Genomic DNA, 20,978 nt, shown 5'->3' with positions numbered 1-20,978 from the left:
ATTCACGATGCCAGTGCGTGTGGGGCTCTCAGTGAGCTGGACCAGAGGGCAGCCCTCTCCTCTGTCTGGCCCCTGCCACCAGATTGCTAAGAGAATCCCCAGGTCCTACTGACTCCGTCCCCTCCTCCCCCCACCCGCTATCTCTAACTCACTCCCACAGACGTAGCTCCGGAGCCCGGGACTTCCTGGAAGCGCGGGCTGCAGGTTTCCTCTGTACACCCAAGTCTACCCTAACCAGCTCCCTCTGGCGCACCTGACCACGGTACAGACACCTTCAAGGGCTCCTCACCGGTGACCTGACGGAGGCCTCCCTGGGCACACAGGTGCCTCACCTCAAACCCCTGGGGGGCCTCTCGGGACCCCTCACTCTGCCCTGAGAGCAGGGCATCCCCACCTCGAGCTGGGCCAGTGCTCCTCTCCAACGGGAGAGCCCTGCCCCTCCCCACCTTTCTCCATCCCAGGCCCGAGGGCCTCCTGCAGCAAGCTCTTCCGGACGTCCCCTGATAGGAGCGGTCTTTCCCACCATGGACGTTCCAGGGCACATCATCTGCACCCCTGCACTCTGACCGCGGGCACCCTTTTCTCTCTTTGGCTGCTCCCCCACCCCCAATGCCCAGCCCCCGGCCAGATGCTTTACACAGTTGCACCCTTGCGAAGAGGTAAAAACCCTTCTGGAAACCCTGACCCTTCTATTATCCACAGAGGGTGGGGGAACCACTCCTTTGAGAACAGCCACCTGGCTGGGATTCTAGGGCCACAAGGCTACAGCTAAGACCCCCAGTGCCCTTACTTCTGGCTCCTGGTGGTGCTCAAGAAGATGTGCTCCAGGTCGTGAATCTTGCGCCAGAAGTCTTTTCTCCTCATGTTCTGCTCCTCTTGGAACTGGCAGAACATCATCCTCTCCTTCCTCAGCATCTCCATCACCCCTGCACAGTGGCTGTCCAGCCGCTCTTGGTGAAGCAAGAGTTCGGCTGGAAAAGGACAAGGGGAGATGAGGCCCTCCAGGATCTCAAGCCAGCTCAGGACAGTGCTTTCCTGGACAGCGATGTGCCTCTCCCAGGCCAGCTACAGAGCACGGACCTTTCAGGCCAAGGTCCCTTATCCTGTCCCCACTGCCCTCCCCGGGGCCTGGCCTGGGAATGGACACAGAGCTCAGGGAGGCCAATATGAGACAGCCCTGGGTCTTTAACTGGAGAGGAGGATCTGGCCAGCTGTGATCAGGGAGGTGCCTGCGGTGGAGATACCCTGCCTGCAGCAGAAGGGAACAAAGCCTGGGAGACGGAGAGCACCTCCCACCCCAGGAGCAGGTGGGATGGGTGTTGGGGAGGGCAGGGATCTTGATGCGAAGGCCTGGGAGAAAATAGCCAGCACAAAGCTGGGCAGTTGGCATGTGTCCCTTTATATCAGTGGCTTCTCATTTCCAATGAGCCTCAGTTACAATGGACTTCAAGAGCTCCATCATAGGCCTTTAGAGTTAGCAGAGAGTCCCAGCTCACCTCATCTCACCTCCTACTGCCTGGAGTGGAGGAAGTGCTATGGTCTCAGCTCTGCCAAAAACAAACGGTGGGATTCTGGGGCTTTGTTTCTCCAGCCTCGTTTTTCACATTATGCACTGGGCCAGGAGCCAGGGAAGGGGCAGGAAACCAGCCTTCAGGGAGCATCTTTGTTTATATTTATTAATTAATGCACACATTTCCCATATGAGGACAACGAGGTTCCAAAAGTCAAGCTGGTCTCCCAAGGCCACAAGCATTGGGCCTCTGGAGTCCACACTCTTTCGCTGCTCCAAGCAATAGGAGGTTGCGTGGGGTCACGTGGAGGCTCTCTGGACGCTTTCAGGGTCAATAATGGAGCTTAAAGTGTGACTCGAGTAAAAACCTGACAGGAGCCGTTGAAGGATCCAAATAAAAGTGCCCTCCCTCCAATTAATGGAGCCCTCTGCCTTAGAGAGGAATGGCATGTCTTTTTAAGTGTTAAAAATTGTAAGCTGAAAATAATGGCTACCACTTTTGGAGGTTCTGGCTTATGCCAGATGCTCATGATTCCTCACTGTACCATTTCAAGGAGAGTTAATTACCATCAACAGCATGCCCTCTGCAGGTTAGGAAGGGATCAGAGAGGTCAGGTAACCTGTCCAGAATCCCACAGCTAGACAGGTTGAGCCTGTTAGCTCTGATTCCTGAACTACAGGCTTGCCTCTAGGGCATCTGCCATGCAGGTGTGTGTCTGACAGGTGTGTGAGCATATCTGGGATCCACAAAGCTAAAATAGGACAATACTCTTCATTTCAGCATCTAACACCTTCTTTAAAAAAACCTTAAATGAGGATTCTGAGTACAACCTTCTCTGCCAACCTGGGAGGTACGAACCCTCACGCACATCTTCCAACGTGTGATGACAACATGCTAAGCATTGCATGGTACAAGCTGCTAATGAATGTGGGGCTGCAATGGCACAGACACCGGGGGTCTGCAGTACCTGCCCTGACGTTGTGGATGTCCTTTTCAATGAACTGGGCTCTTGGCTGGTGCAGGTGCAGACGCAGCTCCAGTTCTGAATCCAGCTCATCAATCTTGGTGGCCACGATGACCCGGGCATTGAGGGCACATTGGTCAAACCACTTCTCTAAGTGCTCAAAAAAGCCAGCTCGAAGACTAAGGGAGAGACCAGCGAGGGTCAGCAATTGTGACCAGGGAGATATCTTTCCACACTGATGCTTAAAGTGCTTCCCCCTCTACTCCTTCTTCCTTATTTTATTTCCCACTACACTGTATCTCTTTGTTTAGGTGGACCATCATTCATTTAGCCAGACCCCCTGCTGAAGGACATTGGGTGGTTTCCAACCATTTGTTCTTACAAAGAAGACTGCAATGAATAACCTCGTACATATGTCAAGTGTAGAACAATTTCTATAGGATAAATTCCCTGAAAGGGAACTATTGAATCAAAGCCTGAAATACATTTGTGGATCTGGCAGATACAGCCAAACGGCTTCTGTTGCAAGACAACTTGAACTCCCATCAACGATGAATAAAAGTTCCTATTTATCCATAGCTTCAGAATGTATTGTCAAACTCTTGAATTTGACAATTTTGTCATATTATGACTGAGATTGAGCATATTTTCATGTGTTTAAGACTATTAAATTTCTTTTTCTGTGTACTATCCATTAATATCTTTTGTCCATCATTCTAGTGTGTAGTTGCCTTTTTTCTTATTAATTTCTAGGATCTCTTTATGTATTGGGAACATGAGGTCCTTTAACTGAGATGTGAGTTGCAAATATTCTTCCCAGTTTACTATTTCATCCTGTTAAAATGTAGAGTGATTTTCTTGGCTATATATTGTTAAGATGTTGGTTCTCTCCAAATGTATCTACACATCCAATACAATAACAATTAAAAGCTCGGCAAATGTCTTCTTTTGGAAACTGATGAGCTGATTTCAAACTTATATAGAAATACAAATGGCCAAGGAGAGTCAAAACAATCTTGGAGGATGTCAAGGTTGGAGGACTCACACCACCAGATAATAAGACTTAATATAACGCTACAGTAATCAATCAGGGGGAGGTGGTGATGCGAGACCTGGCAGAGCAGTGGAGAGAGGAGAGTCTTCTCAAATGGTCTGGGGTCAACTGGTTATCCATATGGGAAAGAAATGAATCTGACTTCTACCTCATACATAAACAAAAATCAATTCCAGTTGAATTGTACATCTAACTACGAAATCTTAAAACTATAACATTTATGGTAGATAACACAGGAGAATATTTTCGTGACCTTGGGGCAAGCAAAGATATCTTAGATAAGACAGAAGTTACCCTAACCCTAGTGAAAAAAACTGATGACTAGGGCCTTATTAAAAGGATTTCTGTTCATCAAAAGATACCTTTAAGAGAGTAAAAAAGGCAAGCACAGAGAGGGGATGAACATTTGCCATGTATTTAACTAACAAAAAACTCATATCTGAGATAGATAACTCACATAAATTAATAAGAAATAAGATAGGCAATCCACCAGAAAAAAAATGGGCAAAAAATGTGGCTAGGCATTTCACAGAAAGATTACTAAATGGCCAATAAGTATATGACAAGGTACATGGCATTGTTACTCATCAGGAAAATGCTAATTAAAACCACAATGAAAGACCACTACACATACACCAGAATGGCTAAAATAAAAACTACTGACAAAACCAAGTGAGGATGTGGAGCAACTGGAACTCTTATACACTGTTGTAAACTGTTAAAACAAAACCACTTTTGAAACCTCTTTGGCAGTATCTTTTGGTTGTATCTCCTCTGAGACAGATGGACCAAAAGATAGATGGACACACATATAAGTCAATTTCCCAACAATTCCACCCTTAGTTATATAGCTAACAGAAATGTATACACATGTTCACCAAAAGAAGCCGGACATAAAAGAATACATTCTACGGGATTCCATTTAAATAAGTTCAAAAACAAGCAAAACTAATTCAGAAGTTAGAATATTTGTTATCCTTGGGTAAGGGAGGGCAGTGACGTGAGATGGGTACATGAAGGGGGTTGGTAGTGCTGTCTTTCCCACGAGTACTGATTACTGGGTGTGTTCCCTTTGGGTAATTAATTGAGCTATATGCTCATAATTTCCATACTTTTCGGTATGTATGCTATGCTTCAACATTCAAATCCAATCCGTTGAACACAGAACTATTTTTTTGGTTGGTCCCAAGGCCAGATGGCATAGTGTTTGGTTCAAGACTCTGGAATTACAGGGTCTAGGTTCATATCCTGGATTTAACTACTTCCTATCTCAGAGATCTTGTCCAAGTTATTAATTCTGAGCTTCAGTTTCTAGAATCACCTGTGAAATGAGCTAATTACAGTACTCCTCTCTTAGTTATTGAGAGTATTAAACTTTCTCAATAAATAGTAGCTCTGATGGTGGTCCTTGCTTTTCTTCATTCCCTGGTCTATGGAGAGGGCAGACAATGGCCTGTGACAGAGGAAGGAGGAGGATGAGGTTCAAGTCAGAAGACATTTTCAAGGTGAGATGCTGCTGAAGTGAAGGAGAATAGAGTCCAAAGGCCTGACTTCACTCCTTCTACTCCCTGCCTCTTGTCTCCTGTCCATGTGTAAACATGGGAGGTAGACTAACCAGGTGATCTCTAGCTGGTTAGTCCTAGCTATGACACTATAGTATCAGGAGGGCAATGCAAATGCTATCCAAGAGCCAAATGCAAATTTTCACATTTGTTCCAAATTCAAACATAAAGGATCAGAAAGAAATTTGGGAGTTAGGGGCGGTAAATGTTCAGTGGTAAAATTATTCTATATTCTTCATTGTACTTTTTTCAATTTTCTACATTAAATGTGTCACATAACCAGAGCAAAATACCATACTAATATACTCATAACTATGGTCTATATCTATATAATTTTCCTAAAAAAGAAAAGAAAAGGAACTCTAATATTAACAGACATGCCAGGATCTAGAACCCAGAAACACCTTCAGGGAAAACCCTGTTTCTTATGTATTGATACAAGGCCCAGGCCAGCAAGTCATCCTGGGACAGGCAGAGGGCTCACTCTCACAGAGGATATCTGTGACTGCGAAAAATCCCTGGACATCTGCTACTTTGTGTTGTGTTTCTCATCTCTACCCTCAGTTACCTACGTGTTCTCTATTCCATCGAAACTAGTCCAATCTTCCATTATACTATTTCACCTTGTTAATAAAACTCAAGGAGAATGAGAATAAAAGGGTTTTTTACTCACTGTTTCTTAATTTCTAAAACTAGTCTGGATGGAATGATCACTTGTTCTAGGACATTGGCACTGGAAGTGTCATTGAAGAGAATGGCAGAAAGGTTGGAATGGGGCCTCTTGCTACTCTCTTCTTTTTCCAGGGGCAGGAAGACAAAGTAAGTGTTTCCACTGGACGTTGTGAAGGACTCCATTTCCTCGTGGGAGACCGCTCCCAGACTCTCTTCCTGGGCTCTGACCTAAGCAGAAAACAAGACTTTTAGACTTGCCATCATCAAACAGACTTGGTGATCCCTACCACAGGTTCCTTGACATCAGAGGTTGTAAACCTGTGGGACAAATCTTGCCTATAATTGCTTTTTGCCCATACAGTGCCTTCTAAAATTGGGAAATTCCACCTAAAAATCTGGATTTCTGATTTCTTTTTAAAACCAGAAAATCTGGCAATTCTGAGACTACATTCCCACAGGGCATTGTTGGCTGGAACTGAATAATGGCTGCATGGCTGCCATCGACTGAACGTTGACGTCCCTCCAAAATTCATATCCCCAGTGTGTTGGTGATTGTAGGTGGGCATTGGAAGGTTATTAGGTCACGTAGGCAGAGCCGTCCCTCATGAATGGGGTTAGTGCCCTTATAAAAGAGATCTCAGAGAGCTCTTGGCCTTTCCACCATGCAAGGACACAGAAAGAAGGCAGCCGTTTGTGAACCAAGAAGTAGGCCCTCACCAGACACTGAAGCTGCCAGCGCCTGGATCTTGAATTCCCAGCCTCCAGAACTGTGAGAAATAATTATCTGCTATTTATAAGCCACCCAGTCTGTGGTGTTCTGTTAGCGCAGCCTGAAAGGACTAAGACAGTAGTCTCTCTCATGTGTCACTATTTTACACTTGGTGTCCACTCTTTTCTATTACGTGCCTGTGGGCATTTGAGTTTGGGGTCCCTGTTCAAAAAGAGGTCTCATATGCCAATTCTTCCACAGCAATATAGGAAAAGAGCCTTTTGCAATTTCATGATTATGGAATTCAAATTACTGTTCTGTGAGTTTGAATGTGTTTTGAGGACAAGATTTATTAATATGAGAGTTACTTCCCTGCACTCTAAGGGGAGCTATCTGCCAACTTGGATATGGATCTTTTTTCTTGCATAAGCAGAGAATGGGAAGAGAGAAGGAATGGAGGAGCTAAGTTGGTCTACACAATAAAGAGGAGCTGGGAAAGAGGGAGGACCAGGGAGGGATGAGGAAAGTCGAGGGGTGACTTCAGAGTAGGTTGCAAGATGGGATGTGAGGAGAGGAAGGTGAATTTTAAAAAGCATTGCTGGGCTTCCCTGGTGGCGCAGTGGTTGAGAGTCAGCCTACCGATGCAGGGGACACGGGTTCGTGCCCCGGTCTGGGAAGATCCCGCGTGCTGTGGAGCAGCTGGGCTCGTGAGCCATGGCCACTGAGCCTGCGCGTCCGGAGCCTGTGCCCCGCAACGGGAGAGGCCACAACAGTGAGAGGCCCGCATACCGCAAAAAAAAAAAAAAAAAAGCATTGCTGTGAGATAAGAATTGGATCCCTGCTGACAAAAATAAAAGAAAGGTGTGCATACATTTGTTATTCTCTATATGTATCCCAGTGGAGACTGCGCCACAGGGGACCCCAGCTTGTCTTAGGGACACACAGAGTGAACACAGCATACCTTCCATACCCAAGAGGGAATCCGCTGCTGGCCTACCTCATCCATAGATGAACTCTCATGCTCTTCCTCCTCTTCCTCCTCTTCCTCCCTCTCCTCCTCCACCTTTTCCTTTTTCTCCTCCTCTTCTTCTTCATGAACCATCATGTTTGCCTGGTTCAGGGGTGATTTTAAGGAGCTGTCTCTTTCAACCTGCATTTCTTCTAATCCCGGAATAGGGTCCTCTCTGGACTCATCCATCTCTTCACTCGGTACAGACTTTTCCTGTGGCCTTACTACCACCTCTTGAGTGGTGGGGGACTCGATTTCTTGATCTTCTTCTTCTTCTATGTCTTCCACTGGCCTGGGGGAACTCGTTCCCCTACTTAAGCTTTCCTCACCTTTGCTCGTGTCTGCTTTAGGCCTCTGTTTTCCCCTCAGTTTTCTCATTCTCTCCTGGAATTGCTTTCCATGTGGTTCTGTTGATGACCAAGCCCAAAGCCCAGGAAGAGACAGGTTACCAATGCAGCCTGATTGGGCCTCCCCAGCCCCCAGATATACAAGCGTGGAGTCAGGGAGACTCAGACTTGAATTGTAAAAGTGTTACCTGGTGCCCTCAGTCGGAAAATGACTTCACCCTCCAAGTTCTACAAGGCAAAAACACGGACATTGAATGAGCAGAGTGCCACTTCTGAGGGTGTATCTTTTCTTTTAAGGAAAAGGCCCCGCCCCTCCCCTTCTACAGCTGATGCAGGCCTTGACCACTTATTTCACAGGGGTAATCAGGGTGTTCCCAGTCAGTTTTCCTTAATCCCAAGCAGGCTAGCAAAGCTTTCATCACACAATGGCAATCACAGAATAAAATCTCATTCTGACACATTTTTAGTAGTGATCTGGAGCAAAAAGCAAGAAAGTAAAAATGGAGGGATGCAAACAAAGGGGCAGGAATCTGCTGCACCCAGTGCTGGATGCAAACATACAGAATGAACATGATTTACAAGATCTGGGAGCCCCCTCGTCAACACTACAAATTCCCTCTCTCACAGGCTGTGGGTGAAGTTGTGGATATAGTGTGTCATGGATAAGTGTGGATCTGAATTCCAGCTCCTCACAAGCTGGGTGACCTTGGGCAAGCCCCTTAAACCCTACGGGCTCAGTGTCCTCCCTGTGACACAGAGACCACAGTAGCACCTACACTTTAACCCAGGCAACCAGATGGATCTCAAAGGTAGTGAGCTTCCCCACTGACAGCTTGAGTTCTGCCTCAAGCCAGGTGCCCCATGAAGCATTTACGAGCAACTGGGACAGGGATCCCTGCTGAGGGGAGGGATTCTCTGAGGAGTCAGGAACCCCACACCTATAGGAAACCCGCACCAAGTTCAGTGTCAGCCACAAGTATCTTCAGCCCTGGCCGTGCAGGACTCTGGGTGCGTGTGTGGGAAAGAGCCAACTCTGGGAGAGTCAGACCAGGACACTCCGGGCATTCGTGCATTTACCAGGGAGCACTCAGTGTGTCTGAATTATGTGCAGGGCACTGCTGAGGGCAGTCGAAGCTGGACGAAAGTTAGGAGGGCACACCTGCCCCTCAGAAAACCCCTTCCAGTAGGATGCCCTGAACTCCTGCATTTGACAGCGACCAACGTACAAGCACGTTCAGGGAAAGGAGAGGTGACGGGGTGAGGAAGGGGAGATGAGGGTCAGAGTGAGTGGGTGGGATCTTGTCACTGGCAGTGGCTGGAAGTATGGGTGGGTTTGGGGTGTGTGGAAACAGAAGGATCCCAGCAGAGGAGCAGGGTGAGGAAGGGCAGGGGGCAGTGGCAGATGCAGGAAGAGTGAGGAGTTTGCTGAAGCAGGGAGAGTCAGGGCGGGAACCAGATGCGGGGGGCCTCTGAGGTCATCTAGGGATTGTGGGCTGGGTTTGGTAGGGGCTGCAGAGCTGGTGAGGGCCTTTTGAGCAGGAGAGTGGGTGCATCAGAGCTGTATTTTAGGAGGGTTATGCAGCAGTGGTGAGTTGGGTGAATGGAACTCAGAGTCACATAAATTAGCCTTTTAATTGTAATTCCATTCAAGCCTGAGGCCTGGATTCTGAGCCTTTCAACCTCTTTTAATATGAGAAGAGATGGTCTCTTTAGGAGACGCTTTTAGCTTCTCACTCCTTGATGTCCTGACATAGATTCTAACTCCCCACAGTCCAGAGAGGCAATCAAAATTGAGGCAAATAAGACCTAGAAGTCATCCTCTCCCCATTGCTCCTTGGTGAGCAGCTGGGATTTTTTGTAACCCTTTCCATACCTGTTCAAAGATTTCACGAACACAGAAGTGTCGGCTGAGGGTGGAGCTGTAGGAGTTGAGTTCCTTCAGTATGATCGCTGGGTACTCCATCACTTCCTTTGTCAGGAGGACATGAAAACTCTCATACCTGGGAGGCAGGGAGGTGAGACCACTGTCTAAGGGGGGTCAGCTGGGTGTGAGAGACCCCAGCCAAGAGCCATGCCTGGGACCACATGGAGGTGGGCTTGTATCTGGCGTTTAGTTCTGCGCAGAGCTACCGCGTAGGTTTCCTTTTACAATAAGTCTTTGGTTTGTTTTGCTATTTTTCTGATCATACAAAGAATACATACTCTTTGTAGAACATTTAGGAAACACATGCGAGAGAGTTCTCTGCATGCTGTAACATGGGTTCCCACTTCCTGTCTACTGTACTAACTCTGTCCTTGAACTTTACCTATATCATCCCATCAAGCACTCCAAAACCCCAAGGCCCAGACTTTTATCTGTTCCCTAGGTAAGAAGACCAAGGTTCAGGGGGTTACTTATTTGCTTTAAAACGTACTTCTGAATCTAAGTACTGCAGTCAATTGGCAGTGCAGTTCCATTTCTGTGAATAGTCCTTACAGAATTAGTTGTACAAAGGCACAAAGGTACAAGATAGTTTACAGGGAACTATTTTTAATATTGAGAGATTGGCACCAGTCTTAAAAAGCTAATCAACTGGAGGATGGTTAAATCATTATGAAGCATCCATATTACTGAATGGATGGTCATTTAAAAATGAAATTATATCTGCAGTTATAGAACAATTCTTATTTTAAAAACACTGTATGTGTATATATATATATATCCACATTTATAAATGTCTATGTTCACAAAAAGGATGAGTTGGGCAGAAATTAGGAGAATTTCCTATGTGTTTGTATTTGTTAACTTTTTTTTCTTTAACAAAGCATGTATGTTTTAAAATTTAAGAAGGTGGGGGGAGGGTCCATGCTCTTGACCTTTAAACTACATGGCCTAGAAACCTCCCTCCATAAACTTTTCTGATCAAAGTTCTCCCTGAAACCTTTTGTGTTGGCTGAGGGTAGAGCTGCAAAGAACCACAATGGTCTCTGAAGTTGGAGACATCATTGGGTTGGGCTCCTAGGCAGGCACCCTCTGATCTTGAATATGAATTCCAGGCTATCCCCTTCTGGCGTCTGGTCTGCCTACCTGCATTTCATATTCTTCAGAAAATCTTTGGCCTTTTCCAGGTGTAACTTCAGGGTATTCTCACAGCTTTGCTGCCTCAGTTGGTCCAAGAGCTTACCGAGGTGAGCCTCCTGGGCCTGGCAGCCACACCCCAAACAGAAGGAAGCAGATGTGAGTTACCAGAGCTCGACGAGAGTACGTGACACGCAGAGACCCTGCCCCTGGAGCTGAGGTCCAGGTGCCCCGGGCAGGCTCTTTTCTACAAAAGGGGCACCAAATGTACCACCACCCTTACTCTCACTGCTCTGGGCCTTTGGGCTCTTTTCCCTGCTTGGAATGTTCTTCTCTGTCTACTTTATATCCCTGGAGACCCCGCCTAGATGGGACTCCTCAGGGACATGTCCCTCACCCCCAGCCCGCCCAGGCAGACCCCGCTACACCTTCCGGAGGCACCCACTCCTTGCTCTCCTCTCACCTGTTGTGCTTGACGTCAGATGCTGAGTGCACCCCTCCACCCCTAGACTGTGTGAAGGCAGGTGGGTGGGGGCCAGCTCATGTCCTGTGGGGACAGAATGACTGCCAGAGGTAGATGCTCCATGCCCCCCAGTCTGTCTGTCTCTCACACAGACCCCCTCACAGACATGTCTGGATCCGGCACCCATCGCACAACCCGGACCTGACTCTGGTAGGATTCTTCTGCTCCCATGCAGCCCCGTGACCAAGGTGAGCCTCAGTTTCCTATCTGCTCAAGTTTTATAGCTTGAGGTTTTACATATGAGTCTAAGATACATTTGGGGTTAATCTTTCTGTAAAAATAAAATACATAAAATATGGTGTGAAGTATGGATTGAACTTCTTTTTCTTTGTTTTGCATCTGAACGCTGGCTGAGTTCACGGGCCACCAAGCAGAGCCACTGGGCAGCTGACAGCCTGGGTGTGGCCCTTTGCGCATGCCTCGTGGGGGCTACCTGGATGCCGGGCCCACACCTGGCTCTCGTGGCTGTGCTTCTGCCGCTGCTGCTCCATCCTCTTCTCGAGCTCCAGCTCCTGCTTCGACAGCATGCTCCGATGTACCTCCCACAGCTGCACAGCCTCCTGGAAGTAGCTGAAGAGATCTGAGCTCTGCCTCTCTGTCTGCTTCGCCACGGCCTCGAAGGATTTCTGCGGTGGAGGAACCCAGAGAAGGGGCCTTAAGTGCCAACCGGCCCAGGCTGACGAGAAGAGCCCCACTCACAGGGCTCCCTCGCCGGCCAGTGGAGGCCCATGTCACTGGCCATCACTGCCTGGGCACCATCCCTCAAGGTTATCTTCAGTGCCACATCATGGCTCACGGTCCCCTCTCTGCTGGGACAGCATTTCTGGTCTGTCCAAGGCCATGCCCTCAGACTGGTTGACCTGAAGTCCCATCTCTAGACCTGCCCCGTGTCCACTGAAGTCCCTGACAGGAAGAAGATGGAGTTTGGGGCCTACAGAGAAGAAGGTGCCACCCTAGACACCAGCCTGGCATCAGGTGGGCCATACCCACCTTGGCCTGGGGTATCCCTCCTTCTTTGGATTCCCTGACTCAGCACCTGAGCCAAACACCACAGTCTACTGTTAAATCCTCACCTCTCCCTCTTTCATGTGTGTCTTTTATACTCTCCTAGGGTCTGGGGTTGGCAAACTGTGGCCTGTGAGCTAAATATAGCCCCCTGCCTATTTTTGTTTAACCTTGGAAGCTAAGCACAGATTTTACATTTTTTAATGGCTGAAGAAAACCTAAAGAAGATATTTAATGATGTAAAAATTATATGAAATTCAAATTTCAGTGTCCATAAATAAAGTTTTATTGAAACACAGCCATACCCATTCATTTCTGCATTGCATAGGGCTGCTTCTGTGTGACAGCAGCAGAGCGAGAATTTGTGCCAGAAACCTGACAGCCCACACAGCCTAAAATATTTACTATCTGGCCCTTTACAGAAAACGTTTGCTGACCCCTGCTCTAGACTCTAAGCATCATGGGATGCAGGCTTATTGCTCCTCGTGACCTTCAGCACCTAGACTCGGCAAGGGCTCGGGGAGCACTCACTGCCCGAGACTGTTCAATTGGAGTCCACAGGTGACTGAGGCATCAAGGGGTGAGCCTGGAGCACCCAGCACAGGGGCACTGCTCCGAGGGGCTGCACGCACCAGTGACAGCAGAGTTGTAAGCCCCTGGGCTCCCACTCCTCTCACAGCCCAGCACGCCGGGTACCCCCCACCCTGCTCTCCAGCTGCACGGGTCCCCAGTTACGCACATCCAAGGCCTCCAGCTCCTCCTCCACCTTGCTCTGGAGATTTCTCACCATCTGGAAGAAGGACGGGCTCACCAGGCTCTCTGCTTCCTCCTCAGTGAAGGCCTTCCAGTCCAGCAGCTGCTTCTGGAGAGGAACAAGGCAGGGCCCGGCTTAGGGCTGATGGGGGCTTCACCTCAGGGCTGGTGCTGCCCCCTGAGATCACCTCCCAGCCATCCCTGAGAACTCGGCGGAAACTCCCACAGCGGTGGAGACAGTCCAGCTTTATCTGCCCACTGTGTCCAGGTGCTGTGTGCTGCCCCTGTTCACTGAATTCCCCAGAGGTGTTCTCATTAGCCCCGTTTGGCAGATAGGAAACTAAAGCTCACAGAAGTGAAGGAACTTGATGGAGGTCACACACCTGGCAAGTGGTGGAACTGGGAACTGAACTCAGAACTGTCCTACTGCACACCCTACAGACATCAACTGCCATCCTACACAGCCTCAGCGTTGCTGTAAGCCAGACACGGCTCCCATTTCCTGTCTGGAATTAGGCCAACTGGAAAGCCAGCTCTCTATATTAATAAAGACTTGATTTATGCACAAAATCTAGAATAAATCAACCTCCCCCAAATTAAAAACGTGTCTCCAGTGGTATACTTCCAATGCCGCTGCCCAGGAACACCAGGCGCCCTCTGTCAGGCTCAGAGTGCTCTTGGGGTACATGAGGACGTCAGCATTTACCCCCTGCATGCACCCAACCAGGGGCCATGAGCATGGGTACAAGGCGTCAGCACTCAGGGCCACAGGGCCACGGGGCTCTGGGGAGGGCGTGAGTGACGAGGTGGTGAGCGCTGGGGGTGTGGTCTTGAGGAGGCTCTCCAAGGGCACGAGGTTTCCCTCCAGGCTTTACTCCTAAAGTTTGACGCCCCTAAAGGGCTGACTGAGAGGCACGTGACTGCCCCTAAGGCCACAGAGCAAGTGGGCAGAGCCCTGTGGGCTCGGACAGCCCCTGGGCCTTTTGCAAACTGGTCGTCTCACCTCCAGATGGGGCCAGCGACACCCACTCTGCAGGGCCTTGTGGGATTTGATGAGAGTGGGTGCAAGATGTGGCACAGCCCCCAGAGACCACAGCGTGCGCACCGTGCACCGCGCTGGCGAGCGCTCCGCTCCCCTGAACTCTGCTCACCTCAGAGTCTTGGTGGCAGAGCCAAAGCTCGACAGACACACACATGAGGGGTGGATGGAGGAACAGGCGCTTCTTGGGGCCCGCAGGTGAGACCCTCATGGCTTGGGGACTCCTACCGCCAGAGCCGGCAGGTTACACCATCTTCAAAATGATTAGGCTTTTGGGGGTTTTTCATCTAAAGTTTTCCCAAGGAGGCAGGGAGGGGGCATTCTGACACAGTATGTCCTTGCACCTCAGAAAACCAGGCATTGTAATTGAAGGGGGTTGTGAGAGGACTCGCTGTCTCACCCTCTAACAGAGGTGGGCAGGTGGAGTGAAGTTGTGTGTGATGCCAGTGGCAACACTATCTACAAAAGGGAAACATTGGAAATAACTCCCATGACATGACCTCCACTGAATAAATAAAGTGAAGTGATACAGAGGGTCAAGGGTGAAGGCTGAGGTGATCAGAGAGTAAAACTTTGTCCGTGGGGTCAGGGAAGGCTTCCTGGAGGAGGTCACGTTGGGGGCCACTGAGGGGTAGGTGGGAACAGCTGGGGAGAAGAGGGTCCAGGCTGAGGGAGCAGCTTCAGAATGCCCAGAGGCCAGCGTGGAGGGAAAGCAGGGGGTGCAGGCTGGAGAGGGGCAGGGGCATGACCTGTGCTCCCCTCCTCAGACGGGTCAGGAGGGGCACCCACCTTGCACTTCTGCACTTGGGCCAGGCACTCCTGCCAGGTCTTCTCATACTGCAAGCGGATCCGCGTCATGCAGTCCACGTGGTAGGCGTCTCCATAGGTGGAAAAAAGACATCAGCAGCTCTTCCAGAAGAAGAGGGGAGGTTGGGAAGAGGAGTTTCCCCGTCGCTCAGGGAAGAGGCTTCTCCCCAGCCAAGTGCCTCAATAGTGGGGATAATTTAGATCAGGGGCTGCTATCTCCCTTGCCTCAAAGTTCCCAACACCCCAAGATAAGGTCCAAGATAAGGACCTCAAATAAGGAGCCACCTTTTTCTGTTCTGACCCTAATTCTTGACTCAGTTTTGAGGCTGGTGAAACTCTTTTGGGAGAGTTGCACCAAGTCACAAAACAGTAACCAGGTGCAAATTAAGGAGTGTTTACAGATCATGTCTGTGGTGAACCCCTTAAGAAGCGAATGGACCAGCAGAACATTCCAAAGCTGATGGACTGATTGATTGACTGATCTTCTCCTCTTCCTCCGCCCTACTGTTTCTGGTTTATAGTCACCTCAGTGTATCTCTTGGTGTCTAAGATAAGGAACTGAAGTTTAATGTTCCTGGCAGTTCTAGAAACTGAAAGATAACACAAAGATTGTGTGGTGGTTGTTCCTTGACAAGGGCTGAGAGGAGGGCAGGCTGGATGGCAGTTAGAACACTAGGGAGGGGAGGGCTTCCCTGGTGGCACAGTGGTTGAGAGTCCGCCTGCCGATGCAGGGGATGCGGGTTCGTGCCCCGGTCTGGGAAGATCCCACATGCCACAGAGCGGCTGGGCCCGTGAGCCATGGCTGCTGAGCCTGCGCGTCCGGAGCCTGTGCTCCGCAGCGGGAGAGGCCACAACAGTGAGAGGCCCGTGTACCGCAAAAAAAAAGAACACTGGGGAGGGTAGATGTGTAGTGGAACTGGTGAGGAGAGGCCATAAGCTGGTTTCTCCCATCCCCAAGGCCGCTGCCTAGGCCAGCACACCTCTACCCTTCCTATGAAGTCACTATGATGAAGCCCCCCCGGGTCTCTGTGCTTCTGTTCCTGTACCCCTCTGATCCGTTCCCCCCTCTAACCTTATCACTCCCAGCTCAGAACCTTCCCACTGGGTTCCCACTGACTTTAGGATAAAGTTCAGCCTTTCGCACATGGCCACATGGCCAGCACAGTCTGGCCCTCTGGCATCTTCCAGCCTCGCCTGCCACCTTCTCCTTTCCCTGAAGGCCCCAGCTCTGTCTGACCTCTCAGCCTCCCCACGTACTAGTCTTCCGGCTTAGAAAGCTCCCCTGACCCCTGGACCTGGCTACCTTGTACTTGCCTTGCAGGTCTCAACTGGATGATCACTTCCTTGGCAAGGTGTCTTATAACCTTTAACCAGGCTGTGCCCCCAAATACACATTCACGTAGATGGCCACCTGTCCACTCCCTGCTGTAACATCCTGCGTGGTCTGACTTCTGCTCTGGACTGGAAGCACTCAAGAGATATCCACCCTGCTGGTTACCAGGGCCTAGCACCACATTTGTTCCTAGGAGGCGTCCAGTGAATGGCAGCCATTGCTATTATTTAGGGTCTCAGGACTCTTATGCTTGGCATTATAATATAATTATAATACCTTTGGAATTATAAACCCGAGAGCCCTGGGAGCAGTGGTGGGTACTACTAACCAAAGCACCCAGGTCAAGTCTGGCTGTGACACTTCCTTAGCTGTGTGACCTTGGGCAGGACACTTCACCTCTCTGTGCCTCTGAATCCTTCTCTATCACAGAGGGGCAATGACACCATTGACCTCACTGGGTTGCCTCAAAGGAGACTGAAATATTGTATTGAATATATCTTCTAGAGCAAGACTTGGCAAACTCTGCTAGATAGTAATATTTCCAGCTTTGAGAGCCATACAGTCTCTGCTGCAACCACTCATTTCTGCTGTTATAGAGCAGAAGCAGCCAGAGACAGTATGTAAACAAATGAGTGGAGCTGTGTCCCAATGAACCTTATTTACTAACGGGCAGTGGCCCATGGGCTGGAGTTTGAGGACCCTGGTTATAGAGAATTTCTAAACATTACTATTTATTCTTGAGCACTGAGTAAGCCAGGCACTGAACTATAACTGGACTGCAGGATTGCGCGTGATTCTTACATCAACCCCACAAGGTAGGTACCTTTATTACTCCTCTTGAGATTCCTATTTTATGGAGGAGGAATTTGAGGCCGAGACAGGCCATGACTTCCCCTAGGTCCCAGAGTGGGGACAGTGCACCTCATACATCCAGGACCTGGCCCCTGAGCCATCCTCACAGGTGGTCCTTGGAGCCATCCCTCTGGCTCCATGCTGTGGTCAGGGGTCAGAGTGTGGGACCAGCTGGGCAGTGACTTGGGAGGTGGTGGGAGGAGGAGGGGCTCTGCCAGGCAAGGTCTGGGGGTCCGAGATAAACCCTCAGAGCTTACTCTTCTCTCCACACCCCAACCCTTCTTCCCCAAGAGGGACTTGCCACCTACTCCTGAGTTTATAACAGACTCTCACATAAATGACTGGCTGACAGACTGAAGCTGCTACAAAGCTACTACTTGAGCAGAGTTCTGGTGACATTCAAGTGGGATCTCACAAACCTCACTCACCGAGGTGCTCATTCAGGGAGTTGAGAGTAGAACGCCATTCAGTCAGCTGAGCTTTGCTGTAATTGGGGGGCAGGAGGTCACTGAGGAAGGAAGATGTGACACGTGAGCCATACTTGAATAAAACATTTACTTACCAAAATTGGTAGCATCTTCAAGGAACACGGGTCTAGGGAAGTATCTACGTAAATACCGATGAAATGGGTGACTGTTGGGGATTTCCTGGTGCGAAAAGCATACCTCGTGAAAAGGTCTAATAACATTATTGAGCCTGTTACTTAGAAAATAAAACTGAATTTTCCTAATGGAAAAAAACAAATGGTTATCACACAACCCAGGAAGCCACTTCGAGGAACCTAATGAGAGATAACAATATAAAATGCATACAAAGTTTATGCATTAAGATAGTTGCTTAACAGTACTGTTTATAAACACTCAAAAAATCAAAAACAACCTTCATTCCAACAATAGGGAATTGTCTAAATAAAATACATGAATTCTCTTCTGTAGTCACTAAAAAGAGTGTAGCAGATTGAAAAATGGTCAGTATCATTAGGTCCTCCCACCAGCAGGTGGAGTCTATTTTTCCACCCCTGGATCTAGGCTTGGCCATGAGATTTGCTTTGGCCAATGGGACACTAGCAACCATGACACAGAAAAGGCTTGGGGAAAGGGCTTACGCATTCTGCTTGCCCTCTCTTGCTGTAGGGAGCTCTTCTGCCAGCACCACCACCATGCCTACAAGCCTGGATTAGCCTCCTGGAGGCTGAAGGAGCAAGTGGAGAGAGGCCCCAGCTGCCCCAGCTGATGCTCCAGACACGGGAGTGAGGCCATCCAGCCCAGCCACAGGGAACTGCTCGGCCAGCTCACAGAATCATGAGAAGCAAAAAATGATTGTTGCTTTAAGCCACTAAGGAAGTTACAGGTGGTGTTTAGTGATGTGGAAAAATGCATATGACATGCTACTTACTGTCCAAACCAGGACATTTTGCCAGTGAAAGGGGGTTGCGATTAACAATTATGTCAGGACGAGACGTGTAACCCAGGATGGTCTTGGGCAGCCCCCTCATAGTGGGACAGTAAAGAGCAAAAGGTAGGTACAAGAGTGTGCAGTGCATAATCTCAAGTCTAAACATTGTACTAAATGCAATGTGGCATCCTAGATTGGGTCCTGGAACAGAAAAAGGACATTAGTGGAAAAACTGGTGAAATCCGAAAAAGTCTGGTGCTTACTTAATGGGAACGCATCAAAGTTAATTTCTTAGTGTTGACAAGTGTCCGCTGGCAGTGTAAGGTGACAACATCAGGGAAATTGGATTAGGAGTATACAGGAATTCTGTGTATTATCTTTGTAACTTTTCTGTAAATCTAACATTACTCCAAAATGCAAATTTTATTTTTAAAAACTATTTTAAAATTACATGCACATATACTTACTGGGTCCAGGAAAATCCATGGGGATTCTCCTGGGATTTTTGGATAACTCCCTCTTGGGGCCATGGGAATCTTAATAAGACTCCCCACCCCTCTGCCATCATTGCCCACAAGCCTGCAGAGGGCCTGGCATGCGCCAAAACAAGGATCCTCGCCGGACGTCTGGGGCTCTGGGTTTACAGAGGAAGGCCTGGAGCTCTGGGCAGGGATGGGACGTGGGCACTACGTGTGATCCCATATGAGGCAGTTCCATGGAACAGCTCCTCGGGCTTGATTAGAAGGCTCCCTAGCAGCCGCTGACAGGTCAAGGAAACAGAGGTGGTGTCTACACAGTGTGTTTTGTGGGAGCTGTCCAGACCTCTTTGCACAAACACCACAAACCCAAACCTTTGCTCGACACTCACTGGAATTCTGTGATCAAGGCTTTGCAACTTTAAGTTGTGTGTTTAAGCATTGTGTTTGCAATGCTTCCAGACAGTGGGATTATGTCCTGACTTCACCTTTTTATATATTCCCACTGCTGGGCCCTATGTCCTATAAATGTGCTCTTGCCTCTGATTTCTTAGAATTGCCCCCACCTTCCTCCAGGCCAGGTCATATCACACACCCAGCTCCATGCTCTGCCTGCAGACACTGCCATTATACAGTGTGTTCCAGCTTTGGCCAGAAGCATCAATGAATGCATTTTTCTCCAGGTCTTTGGCCCTGTCTCTCCCCTCCACTCAGGCAGCAGTCAGCCCCACATTCACAGCCTGTATGAGGGATGTGGTGGGGCATAAAAGACATCAGCCTAAAAATCTTTCTGCATTTTGTTTGCAAAAGTCTAAGTTCTTAGGAGAGTCGAGAATATTGTTGAGGAGAAGGCATTTGTGGGAGTGGGCTGAGAGCCCTGGGGAGGAGGAGGACGCTGGGGACCAGGACTGTCTCCTCACCCAAAGAAAGGGGCTGGGGGGAGGTGCAAACACAGCAGGATGGCGGGTGCCTGGCAGTGCCAGCCTGGCAGTACCACCAGCCTACTTCCTGGTGGCACCGTGGGACCAGCTGCAAGACCCACATCTCTGGACAGCAACGGTTGCCTGGGTGTGAGGACTCAGGGGCTCAGAGCGGCCTCCTCAAGATTCCTTCGTCCAACAGTCTGGAAGCAGCAGCAGTTGCCCAGCTGCATGTGTGTGGACCAAACTCTGATGACCAGACTCCCACTACCAGGCCTGGCTTTGGGTGGGATTCCGTAACTTTCCCTCAGTGGACAGGATCCCCAAGAAAGGCTAAGTTTTGCTCAGCTTTATGAACAGGGACTCAAGAGTCCGAAATAAGTGGAGTCAGAGAAAACAACAAAAGCACTTTTCCTTGTGTTGAGATTTTTATCCACGTTGTTAATTTCACACTGCATGAAAATGTGGCTGCACATGGGGCAGGAGATGCCAAACCTGAGGGAGTCCTTCTGGCTCACGTTGTGGGGGTCCTAATAGTCATTTATGTCCCAGGAGAACTTGAGCTCTGTGGTGGGGAGACGGGAAGAACCTGCATCCCAGCGTCCAACGAGGGACCATCTCAACATCCAAGGGACCAAGGAGGTGCACGGGTCCCAACACATGAAATGTCTTTGCCTTGCAGGACCACATAGGCTCCATCCTGCTGCTAAGGGTGGATGCTACAGGCTCCCCAGACGGTGGGCTTCCAGGGTCTAGAACATTCAGCATGCCCCTTCCAAAGAGCTTATCATGGGATCAGAGCTGGACCCAGGTCTGAGGGAAGCATCCACAGCCTCTGACAGGTCCCTGTCTGATGGCAGCAGCCTCCTCATCAACCTCCGAGCCTTCAGCTTCATTCATACCCCTCTACCCACCCTCCAAACTGCAGAGCTGATGGAGTCACTCTGCTCCCCACTGCCCTCAGGAAAAGTCTAGCCCCTGACCTGGCC

General features: G+C 49.2%; 1 protein-coding gene across 1 annotated transcript in view; it reads right to left on the bottom strand.

The window, feature by feature from the left end:
- CCDC180 (coiled-coil domain containing 180) overlaps positions 1-20,978 on the bottom strand; it is a gene marked incomplete at both ends in the record, with an annotated part of 55,624 nt that overhangs the window by 23,370 nt on the left and 11,276 nt on the right. Inside the window, 11 exons of the mRNA XM_079706416.1 lie at positions 791-971; positions 2,479-2,654; positions 5,765-5,991; positions 7,470-7,888; positions 8,017-8,056; positions 9,702-9,828; positions 10,896-11,011; positions 11,862-12,035; positions 13,154-13,276; positions 14,996-15,084; positions 17,627-17,706. Of these exons, the coding sequence (XP_079562542.1) occupies positions 791-971; positions 2,479-2,654; positions 5,765-5,991; positions 7,470-7,888; positions 8,017-8,056; positions 9,702-9,828; positions 10,896-11,011; positions 11,862-12,035; positions 13,154-13,276; positions 14,996-15,084; positions 17,627-17,706 (1,752 nt within the window). The remainder of the gene's footprint in view (positions 1-790; positions 972-2,478; positions 2,655-5,764; positions 5,992-7,469; positions 7,889-8,016; positions 8,057-9,701; positions 9,829-10,895; positions 11,012-11,861; positions 12,036-13,153; positions 13,277-14,995; positions 15,085-17,626; positions 17,707-20,978) is intronic.

This window comes from Hyperoodon ampullatus, assembly GCF_949752795.1.
Source record: "Hyperoodon ampullatus genome assembly, chromosome: 6".
Lineage (NCBI taxonomy): Eukaryota > Metazoa > Chordata > Mammalia > Artiodactyla > Ziphiidae > Hyperoodon > Hyperoodon ampullatus.
Note: the sequence above shows the minus strand (reverse complement) of the source record. Positions and strands in the feature narration are given on the sequence as shown.